Source organism: Anguilla anguilla, chromosome 5 (genome assembly GCF_013347855.1).
Source record: "Anguilla anguilla isolate fAngAng1 chromosome 5, fAngAng1.pri, whole genome shotgun sequence".
Taxonomy (NCBI): Eukaryota; Metazoa; Chordata; class Actinopteri; order Anguilliformes; family Anguillidae; genus Anguilla; species Anguilla anguilla.
In genome coordinates, this window is record NC_049205.1 from 9,656,061 (window position 1) to 9,668,403 (window position 12,343).

The following is a 12,343-nucleotide window of genomic DNA, read 5'->3' on the forward strand; positions in this document are numbered from 1 at the left end:
TCCCCGATAACGGTCCCCTAGATGCCATTTTTTATTTTTTTAAAGTCCAAACCTCAGTAAAGGAAACGGCAGCACAGTTAACGGTGCGCCGAGATAACCTGTCCACAGTGACGCATGTGGTCTCTTAATGTGAACTCGTCCTCTTTCTCTCCGGTGCTGTTATTTGAGCAGGGCCGGCCCAGCTGGCATGATTATGTTTCCCACGGCAACGTTTGGCTCGGTGCTCAGGGAAAGTGTTATTGTGTGAAAGGTGGCTGTGGGTGATTTGTTCTTTTCTCTTCCCCCCCCCTCCTCCTCCTCCTCTTCCCACAATGCTGTGCCACAGCCCCCATATGGATCAAATCAGGGTTTAACTAGGGCCGGCTCGTAAGTCTGACTCCGTCATCGGTACAGAAGGAAACGGATGCATCGGGCACCGAAATTCTCCAGGCATAAAAAAAAAGAGAAGAGTTTTTTTTATTATTATTTATCCGTTCCCTGCTTTCCGCCTACACGTCCTTTTTTGTGGGGCGGGGGAACAAGTGAAGCTTTCTTGTTCAATCCGAAAAGATTTCACGCATTTGGTCATGAAAAAAAAAAACAAACAAACAAAAAAAACACCTCTGTAATGTAAATGCGTTGGGGAGGACAGATAAACAAGGTCGGCCTCGTTTTTACAATCCTTTATTTATTTGTTTAATTTGTTTGTTTTTTTTTGTGTGTGTTCTCTTCTGCTCCAATTTTTCGAAAAGCGAATCAAGCAAAGACGGGATGTTTGAAGACGGCCGCGCGGAGCGTTGAAAATGGGTACAAAGTGCATATGACGGTCTCCCCCATACCCGCTGCTCATTCGCCATCTCACATCCCGTGACCTCACCCCAGACAGAAGTCCCCTTATTATTCACGTATTGGGAATTATGCTTTTTTTCCCCCACTTTGTTTTTTCCATCCGTCACCTTTTACCTTCATCTGTGCTTACCCAGAACCCGTGTCATAAGAGCAATAATTGGACTTCCCTGTCTGTTTCGGAACTTCAAAGCGTATCATTTTGGTTATACCGCTATTGTTTGGTTATATCGCTACTAACATCTTAGCGGAAACCAGTCTCCCCTCCCCCACCCTAAAAAAACTTGTGAAAGATTGTCCCGATTCCACCACAGGTGGTCTCCTCCACAGTGGATCAATGGTTTTTGGCTTGGAAAACTCTCTCTCTCTCTTTCTTTTTTATCCTCGAGAATTTCGCCGATCCTTCCTTCCACGTTGTCAGTGCTACCATCTCAAGCGTATCCAGTGGCTGTTGAACCCGTGTCGCCTCGCACAACCACCACCCCCCACCTCCTCCATGTGCCGTTTTATTTTGCCCTGGTCCTGTGTTGTGTGATCGACCAACCGAGATCACCCCCAAGTATTGACTCTAGTGCTCCAAACCTCGGGCTCCGCCCCTCTCCTCCTCACCCAATCAGCAAACCACAAACACGTGGCGTGTGCAGATTGTGTAAAAGAATACCGCCCTCTAAGTTCCAGCTGTTCATGCATATGTGACGTTGTCTCTGAGACTTCCTGCACTAATGGTAGATTTCTCTCATCTGCTTCTCCCCCTGCCCTGTGCAAGCCTCCATAGTGACTGTTATACACCTTGTCAATTCTGTTGTTGACTCGGTGGAAAAAGAAGGTATTCTTTTTTAAACCTAATACCAGTAGTAAAAGCTGTCTGTGGTTCTGTGTGTAGTACCGTCGTCTGTAGAGTCGAAGCTGGTCGAGTTAAAGCCTCAGAAAATGCCATTTACTTTCCCGATTCTGTAAATAAAGAGAATTTAGCCGCAAGGCGTATTTGTTGTGAAATTGCACTCAAATTATTTTCATACTGGTGAGTACAGAAAAAATTGGCAGGAACGCCTGAGTAAAAATATGTAATCAGATGTCTTTTTTCTGTATTCTCTGTTTAAGTAAATGGCAAAGCTGTTGTACTTAGCGCACTGTTGGGAGTGTGAGGCCCTACGAAAATCTATACAGAATGAGAGGTTATGCAAGGTTAATAACTGTATCGTCTGAACCAATCAATACGTGTCTCTCGCTAGCAAAATGATATGATTGGTTGCAATCAGTTGAATCGTTGGTGAGAAGTAGCTGAATCCACCCATTTTTTGGTACTTGAAGCCTCATACTCCCACCACTGCTTTAGTCAATCACTGTACGTCACTTGGCTTAGGTAGAGGATCGTCTCTCTCCTCTTAGACTTGATCATTTTTCTGACGCTAAACTTGAAATGTTTTCTTCCTCTCCTCCTCGCCTCTTTGCCGTCTAAAGAGTCTTTCTCCGCTCATGAGCCCAAGAACTCCAGAGGTGACTTTTCGCATGAGTTTGTGGTGTTTTGTTTTTTTTTCGTTTTGTTTTGTTTTTTTTGTGGTTCGGTTTTCATCCCGTTTCCCTTGACACCAATGTATTCCTCTTCCCTCTCGATGTGCATGACAGCCGTACGGTAGGTGTAGGTGTTCTGACCAAAGAAAGCACGTCTAAGAAAACATGCCTGAAAATGTTAGTTCAGGAACAAGCCCAGGAACTGCTGCTGTCAGTGCACATTGACATGCGGCGTTCAGCCACCGGGAGAGGAAGTACATCCACTAACACCCTGCCTGATGTATTGTCAAAGAGTAATGGCGGCCGCTGGGTTGCTCAGCGCTGTTTTAGTGCGTCAGTGGGGCCCCGTGGTCTCGAACCCGAGCGGTGCTTTCTGTGGCCGGCAGCCCCACAGGGCGATACGTAATTGGCTATAGTGTCGCCGGGTAGGAGAGGATTCGAGTCAGCGAGATGTCCATGTTTCTTTGTGGTCCAGAGACCCCAAGCCCCCCACCCGCACCCCCTGGTCAGTCAGACTCCGCAGTTTGGCAGCGCAGGAAGTGTCCTCCACCGACTCACTTACCGCGCGAGCTTGACCGCTGAACCGCGCGGTGAACAGAAGCGCAGCGGCTGACGTCACGCGTTTGTCCGTCCGTCTGTCTGTCCGTCCTGACGGAGGGGCGGCGGCGAGCTGGGCTCGGTCACAGCCGGGCGCTCTGCGTTTGGGGGGGGGGGGAGTGGAGAGAAAGAAAAAGAGCGTGGTAAATGAAAGCAGAGCTCACTGGCGCGTCGCCGTTTGATGTCTGATCACACGGGGGAGGATGTCTTTGCCTGGCACTGCTGAAAACTGTTTCTCCACCAGCTAGGATCCTCCAATCCGCTCTTCAGAGTAGCTTCTGGGCACTCTTCACTAGAGATTTGGCACTGTCGTCGAGCCTCACGTGTCCTAATCAATTTTTGTGCGTGTTGTGAAGTATGTTTGTGTGCATTTTTGAAACCTTGTATCGTGCTTTAATTAATACAACTGTGTGTCGGCGTGATATTACCTTGCATGGATTTTTTATTTTAGTTCTTTATTTTTTTAAACAGAGTTTTTTTTAGATGTAAAGCTGTTGGCTTCTTGTAGAAGTGGGTAAACAGTGGTAAGTTCAGGGTGTGTAATGGTTTGCGTTGCCTTTGGACAGGTTATCATTGGGACACCTCAGATTGGATGCCAAGTGTTCAGCTTCCTGGAATCCAGGAGTATCCGCAGTACGAAGTGGTGGAGGCCCCCAGCACTCTGTACAACGACCCCAGCGTCTTAGACACCGACTACTACCCGGGGGGCTACGACATCGAGAGCGACTTCCCCCCGCCCCCCGACGACTTCTCCCCCCACGAGGAGCTCCCCCCGCTGCCCGACTACGGCGACCGCTACGACACGCTGCAGCCGCCCCGGGACGCGCCCCCGCCGGCCAGCCCCGGCTCGTCCGGGCGGGGCCGGCCGTCGCCGCAGCAACAGCGCCAGTACTCGCCGGCGGCGCACCTCCGCCGCTACCCCTCGGACTCCGCCGAGCCCCGGGACGCGGCGGTGGGGTCGGGCGGCTTCCGCCGGGGGGGCTTCCCCGCGGGGTACGGGCGGGAGTTCGCGGTGGACCCGCCGGCGGTCGACAGCATGTCGCTCTCCCTGTACACGTCCACGGCCTCCTGCTCGGACATGTCGGCGTGCTGCGAGGAGTCCGAGGTCGCCCTGAGCGACTACGACAGCGGGGACGAGGGCCAACGCTTCCACCGGCTGGACCTCGCCATCCCGGCGCTGGACGCCCAGCAGCACACCGAAGTCTGACACTGTATCCAAAACGAAAAGTGCCTGAACCCCTTTACCCGCCGAGCCGGCGAACCCGGTACGCCAGCGGTGACCGTCAGCCGTGCTGTCGATGGCCGGAGAGACCGGGCTTTTCTGTGAAGGCTGGGGCTTTTACTTTTTTTTTTGTTTTCCTTTTCTGCTAAATGATTTCTCTGTGGGTGCGACTGCCTTGTCCACCAGATCAATGTCCGCTACACCCCCCTGGCCCATCCCTCCTCCCGCCCCAGTGCTTGGGAAAATCTGGTCTCTCCCATTGGCTGCTCAGTTGCTTGACGTAGCTGCGATTGACTGTCACCGTGCACAAAAAAAAAAAAAAAAAAAAAAAAAAAAAAAAAAACTCTGAAGGTACTGCTATTACAAAAAGTGTACAATTATGGGAAACGATGACGTCAAAACAAAACATTTCAAGGTTTTATCTGTACTTGTGTAGGTTTAACAAGGCAGACTAATTTAAAAAAATAATGATGAAATAAAAAAAGATCCTCATTCATTTTTCTAAATGTAAATTTTAATGTACAGTTTTGATTTGGAGGTTTACTAGGTTTTTTTGTAGATAATTTTATGCTTTTTATTTCCAAGAAGACACAAGTTTTAATGTTTTAACAGTGTGACATCGTCAGCCTTACTGTATCATCACCGTGGCAACCGAAGCCTGTTCAAGGAGTGTGACTTGTCCGTGTGTGACTACATGAGATACGTATACATACCAGTGTCCTGTCGCTCATTTCAAAGTGTGTGGGGGGGGGGGGGGGGGGAGTTATCCAGCGAAGGATGGAGTATTCTTGTGTTGTCGTTATATATGTTTTTTTGGTAAATTGTAACGTTAAACCTTTTTATTTTTCCACCACGATCACGGGACCCAGTATATTTATAGTGTGAACTGATTCGTGGACACGTGATTCATTTTTTTTCAAGTGTCTGTATGTGTGGGAGACGGAGAGCTATTGTTAAGGTTTTTATTGAATACTGCCATTAGATCACGCTTTCCTATTGGCAATAAATTATTCATAAAAAAGTTGTTGTATTATTCATTTTTTAAGCAAAGCTGCAGGTAAAATAATGATGCAGATGTTCTGCGTGTCAGTGCAGCTAATACCTTTTAATGACGGGTGGTGGTGGATGGTGTGCTCCGGGCAGACTGTCGATGTTAGTAGCACTTTAAGGGTGTTAAGCTGACGGTGTTTTGCGGTGGGATGACGGGGCCATATTAGTCTGCATTGTGAAGCAGAGCGGATCGGTTCTCCGGGTGACCAAAGCTCAACAAAAGAAATGATCAGCATGGTGGAAATTGTTAGGAAAAATTGGTCAGATTTGAAAAAATAAAAGTTATGATTTAAGGGAGATGTAGCTGAATGCTTTGGGGAGGGGTGGTGGTGGTGGTGGTGGAGGGTGTTTCGGGTGGGTGGTGTGGTGGCTGTAGCATTGTCATTCAATCTGTGAAAATGAACGACTATTCACAACAGAAGGACGTGTTCTAATGAGCCTGTAAAAAATCCTCCCCCTGCAGTGCCGTATCGAAAGCTGTGATTTAAACATCTCCACGTAACGGGGCAGGCCTGGGTCGGGGGAAGACGCGTATGAAACAGAAAGGGCTGCCGTGGCTGCCTGTGGGCTTCGTGCTGTCTGAAGTGCGCTCGCCGCTCTGCTCACTGATGCGGTGGGCACCGGACGCTGGGCTGAGCCCCGTGCCGTAGCCGTCTGTTTGTCAAGCCGTGACCTGTCAGAGCTGAGTCTGTTACTGAAAGCACGGAGTTTAGTGTGTGTGTGTGTGTGCGTGTGTGTGCACGCACTGGGGGTCTCCATACCTGGAGAAACCTATATGCTAGCATATTTTTACGATCATGGGGCCTTGTGTTCCAAAGGCTATATCTCCCAGCACACTAGGAATTCAAAGGGTATCTGTTTGGGGTACCCATCTTTCCCCTTTTGCTGACTCTGCAGTCTAAAACTGCTCAAAGAAAAAATAAGAACACTTTTATAAACTTTTTTTGAATCAATTTTTATCCCCTTAGTTTAAATGAAACATTTTTTTTTTAATTTATCACTAAATTTTTTCACTTTTTTATCCTTAGGGGCGACCAACCAGTCAACGGAATTGTCAAGATTAGCGGTCACGTGCGGTGGTGCGTCCCTAACCTTAATAACCAGTGCTCTAGGCTGACCAAACCAAACCAACAGCCAGTCAAAAACTTTTAAATGTGTTCTTCAAATCCACATGATATGCTACCATACTTAATTCAAAGTTGATTTAAATGAGTTGCCTGCTCACTTATCTGACTGCTGCCTCTATATTATGCAAACATTCATTTTACACAAGTCAAAATACATTTTACACAGTTTTACGCAAGTCAAAATAAGTGTCACGAGATGTTTTCTGCCCACTGCACATTAACCTCAGGTTAGACCTGGTGGAGTGAGACGAGCGTCATGCTGTTCTTACACAGCCGTGTGAAACCTGCGATAAATGAACGCGTTGTCCGTAGGCTAGGGTACATGACGGTTTGAATTTTCGAGCTCCTCCCTTCCGAACCGTTAAGCCGTTTGAATGCGCTGCATATTTTGCGCGGGGACGGGTTTCAAGTGAGCTCCTGAGATCTCTCCCTCCTTTTTCTAAGGGAATCATGGCTAATTCTGTGTACTTTTAAACTTTGCTGACGTCGCACTCTTTATTTTGGCACCGGGTCAGGAATTTTCATGAGAGCAATTTTACCTTGAAGAAAAGAACCCTCACATCAAAGGGGGTTTCTGTTTACATAAGACTGCAGCCTGCCGGGATGGAGGGTCGTGAAGGTGCTCCGTATGTCCACGCTATTTATCAGAAACGTATTTTTGCAGAGGGGAAGAGGGGGAGGAACTAAAAATGAATTTCTAAATCCAGATAACCGCTGGTATGAATCTCTCATTAAAAATGCATTATTTCAAGGTTAATCCCAGCCTTTTTTTGGGGGGGGGGGGGGGGGGGGGTTACAATAAAAAAAGCATCATGCGCTCTGAGGTTTGCAGATGTTCAGGCTTAACCCCTTTAACAACCAAAGTACACTCATTCATTAAAAGGAAATCTGCACTGTTCCCAGCATGCAGTGTCAATAAAACGTACCACGTTAAATAATATACCGAGCGTGACTGGATTTGTAAGGGTCTTTTGAGCAGTAATTATTTTCTGAATACCGCACGTTCAACTTACCAAAACGTAATAATTAACTAAAATGTGTCCTTTCAGACAAATAAACACTTTTGAATTCAGACAACGCGCGAGCACAATAAAATGCATTTTAGTGATTGGGAACTAATTTGGCGATCAGTGGTGCAGCTATAATGAGCGTCTGTGCATGGAGCTTGAAGAGGTGGATGATGGCAGAACTCTCCGGTTTATGGAAAAGGGTTGGGGTTTCGACGAGTTCCACTGAGATGCAGATTTCCTTTTCAAATGAGCCCTGACCAAGAGGTTGCAGCATATGTAACATATTGCTACTTTAATATCAGGGTCATCAACACTCCACTGCCACCAGTTGTGTCCCTAAACAGAGGCGTATGGCTAAAGGACAGGGACATGGGGCATACATGGTGGCCAGGATTTGGTAGGGATTTCGAATGAGAGACCGTGTGACACTGGTTTACGCATCGGTTGTCACCCCGTCATCCATGGTCCCTCCCCTCTAACGCTTTTTGCACAGTTCACAAGTCACATCTGTTCTGAATCTTTGACATAAAGCCTAATGTGATATGATGTAGCAGCGTAGCACAGTGGTTAGGTGGCTGGGTTTACAGCTCAGACGTGACGGGTTAAATACCAGGTGGAGCAATGGCGCTTGAAAACTACCCTTGAGCAAGTCAACCTCTCCGTCATAAACATTTACTTTTCATAAACCAAAACACATTAAAAAGCTTTTAACTTACTGATGCATTATTGCATTTTACGGCTCTTACCTTTAACAGCTAGATTGGACATATTCCCGAATAAAGAATTATGTAAATGATGATATTTTAAAGAGTTGTTGGCCTATTGCTTTTAGCACCTTCTCATTTCTTCTTAATTTCTTGGTCCATTTCACAAATCCACGGCTCCTAAAAAGGCCGAGATCTCTGCGATTAGACTCGGAATCTAAATACTTTATTGCATAGCGTGAAACTGGCATCGCTAAAATTAATGGTTTTAAAAGAGCTACGGAGTCGGGTGGGGAGGGGCAACACTCCACACTTTGACCCCTCAACTTTTCTCTCATCGCTCAAGCGTGAAGCAGTAATTTAGAGAGGGAAGTACTTCAGCCGTGACATGGAATGGGATACACGTATTAAAAAGAGGCACAGCTTCTTAATGTTGCAATCACTTCTCCCTCCGTAATATCATGCTTCATGGATCCAATTACTCTCCAAAATGACATTAAACCGTTTTATTTATATAATTACATCAAGGTTGCGTTGGTATACATTAGAAATGGCTGCTCAAATTAAGTAGTTACCTTGTGTTTATTGCCGGCTGGTTTGAATAACGCCTGTCACGTATGATCAGGAAAAGCGTTGATCTATTTTCTGATCTCTCCTCCGGTTTTGTGAGCAGTTGACGCTAAAAAATGTTATACTCCACAATTGCCACAAGATGGCAATGCAGCCTCAGAGGTTAGCGTGTAAAGTAGCGTTTTTGAAGGTCAACGTCAAACTATATTTGCATGGATACATAAAATGCACTAACTGCAGTAATCATAACCACATATCATCTCACATTTCCAGACATATCATTTACATCATAAACTGTGATATACATTAACTGACTATGAGTCCCGGTCATAGTCTGCTGCTGATATACTGCAACTCTCAGACTGGAAACTGTGGCTGTAGGGCCCAGCCTGTACTCAAAATAATCCATACACTCATCATTTAAATTTAAAGAAATGTGTAGAAAGTGATATATGAAGTCACTGTCTGCATTTTATCCTTCTGTCTGTGGCAAAGACTTGAGTGCCGTGCCAGTATCAGTTAACCAGTTAGTCTGTTAACCAAGATAAAAAATAAAAGGGAAACACAATCACAGGCTGTGCCTTATGGCAGGGTGTTTAGAAACACTGCCTGTGGCTATGCTACAAGTCAGGGTGTTTAAACATACGATCACATGCTGTGATCCCAGTGAGGGTGTTTATAAACCCAACCGCAGGCTTTAGTCTAACTCGGGGTGTTAAAAAACACAACCACAGGCGTTGGTCCAAGTCAGGGTTTTTTAAAAACACAATCGCACGCTGCGCTCTAAGTCACGGTGTTTAAAAACACAACCACGAGTTGCGCTCCAAGTCAGGGTGTTTAAAAATACAACCACATGCTTTGCTCTGACTGAGCGTCCAAAAATACAATCACAGCCTGTGCTCCAGTTACGGCTGTGAAATCATAACCCCGCCGGAGCTCACAGAACAAGCTGAGGGCCATCACAAGGAGACGAGCACCCCCCCATCCTCCTGAATCTGACAAATCTTAAATACTCTGACCTGTTGTGACAGGATCCTGAGGGTATTGGGGGGGGTGAGGGGGGTGAGGGGGGTGAGGGGGGGTGGGACTGATTCGAGAATACGCTCTGGCAGCTCGCCCTGTGGAGTCATGTGACGCGGTCTGCGTGCATCTGGTACTGTTGGCTGACCTGGCTTGCCTCAAACCGTGGGGCACACACAGGCGGCCATCTGTGCGCACGGTGGTCACTCGATACGCGCGACCTTACTGTGAGTTTTTATTTATTTATTTATTTATTTATTTTTATTCCTACATCACGTTACGTACTAAAGTTTATACCATGCTTACCTGTTCCAATCAAGACGTTATGTCAAACGGCATATTGCATTAAGGAGAAGCAAAGCAATGGTAGGTTAGCAAAAGCTAAAAATAGTGCATGTATTTCACCCTTTTATCATGATCAATTAACATGAATGGTATCCTTTCAGTGAATTGGTACAGAAGTCTACTGTATCTTACGTAATGTGGCAGCAACAGCAAGCCTCTGTATGGCTTCGGCTGTACCAGATAGCTCGGGACAAAAAACCCAGATTTCTTTTGCAATGGGGGAGCGATCACGTTGGCTAGCACTCACTGAACCCCATAATCCTAAGCGTGTAGCCAATCGCCAGCTTCAAAACAAAATGAAATCCTCTCAAGACTCTCTGCAGCAATTGGCCGATGCCCTGGGATTATGGTGAACAGTAAGCAGTTGTTTTGTTGCATGATACTTTTTTTATGCAAGATTAGAATGTCAGGGTGGTACCATGTATGGAACAGTACTAATATATCAGTACGGTATCATCACCTTTCATGAATCTTGGTTGGTCTGAGACAGCAGGGATTATCTGAGTGAAACCGGGTCAGACAGTTTCTAATGGGTCCTACTGTCCAGCACTTCACCAGCTACCAAACACGCACACACACTCACACTCACACACACACACGTTCACACACACACTCACTCACACACTCACACTCACACACACACCTTCACACACACACTCACTCACACACTCACACACACACACACACACACGCATTCACACACACACTCATCCACACACTCACACACACACACACACACATTCACACACACACTCACTCACACACTGATCCACACACACTCACACATTCACACACTCAAGCTCACACACACACACTCACTCACACACACACATTCACTCACACACTCATACACACACACCCTCTCACACGCACACTCACACACACACACACATACACACACACACACACGTACTCGCACAAACACACACACACACTCATCCACACACATACACACACACGCACGCACACACACACACACACACTCATCCACATACACACACACACACACACACACACACATACACACGCACGCACACACACACACACTCATCCACATACACACACACACACACACACGCACGCACACACAGCTGGATGGCAGAGCGTTGCTGACGGTCTCTCCGGGGCTGGAGCAGGCTGCCCGTCTCCGGTCCCTGGGTGAACCCTGACAAGCTACAGGGAGCTGTCATAGCGCCGCTGCCGCGTCGTGGCATCTGTGCCTGAAACACAGCCTTACCATAGAGGAACACATTCAAAACCAATCCCATCATGCACCGGGGCCACTGCATGAGCTCAGCAACTTGACGCTTTCCTGATGCATCCAACCTTCAAATACGCGTCCGACGGTTCACAACAAACCATTAACGATTAATTTTAACGTGTTTTCCACCATCAGGGCATTATATCAGTGGCTCTCAATACCTCGAAAACCTAATCCCAAAAGCGTATTATATGCGCTGGCTTTCCGTCAAGCTGTGCTTTCAATTAATGTGGTTTGATTGAGCTGTTAATTGAATGCTGATCTGGATGTTCCACCTCTGCATTTTATCAGATGGCAATTCTCTGTGGAAAACGGTGTACTGCTGTGGGAGGGTTTGTGCAGACATGAACCATTTATATAGCTTGTCCTCCTTAACGAATCTAAGTAAAAGAAACAGTAAACTTTCAAAATGAACGTCCGAGCAACTGAGGTGCCATTAATGCTCGTTCCAATTATTTACTATTGCCTGTTAAAAATGGCTAAGGCATTAGCACTATTCTGCTGATATAGATCGTTTTTTTTATTGTTGGCCCACAAGACTATAATTTTTGAAGGCCGCTGGCCTTCTCTCTCTCACCCTTATCAAAATGTGTATCTCCAATCTGCGATCTGTGTCCCTGTGCAATTTCTCTGCTGTCACAATGCACCCCTGCCCTTTTCTCCCGCGGACCTGCGATAAGCATTCCTCCAAATTGAGAAGGCCTATGTAAACAAATCAACCCCTGTCTATTCTGAATGAGTGACATTCATCTGCACTAATTCCCCTGTTGCCATTTTACCGTTGATAAAAACAGAGATAAAAAGTAAACACTGGTATGTTTACTTCCTTGCTCCTGCTATGTTAATTCGGAGCTTTTAAAGTCTTATCTTCTCCAGTGAATAATAGCAAAATGAAATTTACAGTAATCTCTCTCTCTCTCTCTCTCTCTCTCTCTCTGTCTTTCTCTGTTTGTCTCTCCCCATTTCTCCGTATTTCTCTTTCTCTCTCTCTTTCTCTCCAAATAATTGTTATGCCTGCTAAAAATAACCATAAAGCAATTCCAATTTATTTTGAATGTATGACAGGTAGGTACGGTAAAATGTACAAACATTGTTGCCAG

The 12,343-nt window shown here is 46.3% G+C and overlaps 1 protein-coding gene across 8 annotated transcripts in view; it reads left to right on the forward strand.

Moving 5' to 3' along the window:
* fat1a (FAT atypical cadherin 1a) overlaps positions 1 to 5,177 on the forward strand; it is a 73,335-nt gene extending 68,158 nt beyond the window's left edge. For 3 of the 8 annotated variants that reach the window (XM_035419984.1, XM_035419983.1, XM_035419986.1), the window contains 3 exons: positions 1,592 to 1,651; positions 2,287 to 2,322; positions 3,501 to 5,177. In XM_035419984.1, the coding sequence (XP_035275875.1) occupies positions 1,592 to 1,651; positions 2,287 to 2,322; positions 3,501 to 4,141 (737 nt within the window). In that variant the 3' untranslated portion in view covers positions 4,142 to 5,177. Of the gene's footprint in view, positions 1 to 325; positions 367 to 1,591; positions 1,652 to 2,286; positions 2,323 to 3,500 lie in introns of all 8 variants that reach the window. The other 5 variants (XM_035419987.1, XM_035419988.1, XR_004765495.1 and 2 more) reach the window with 4 other exon arrangements.
* The last annotated feature ends 7,166 nt before the right edge of the window (positions 5,178 to 12,343 follow it).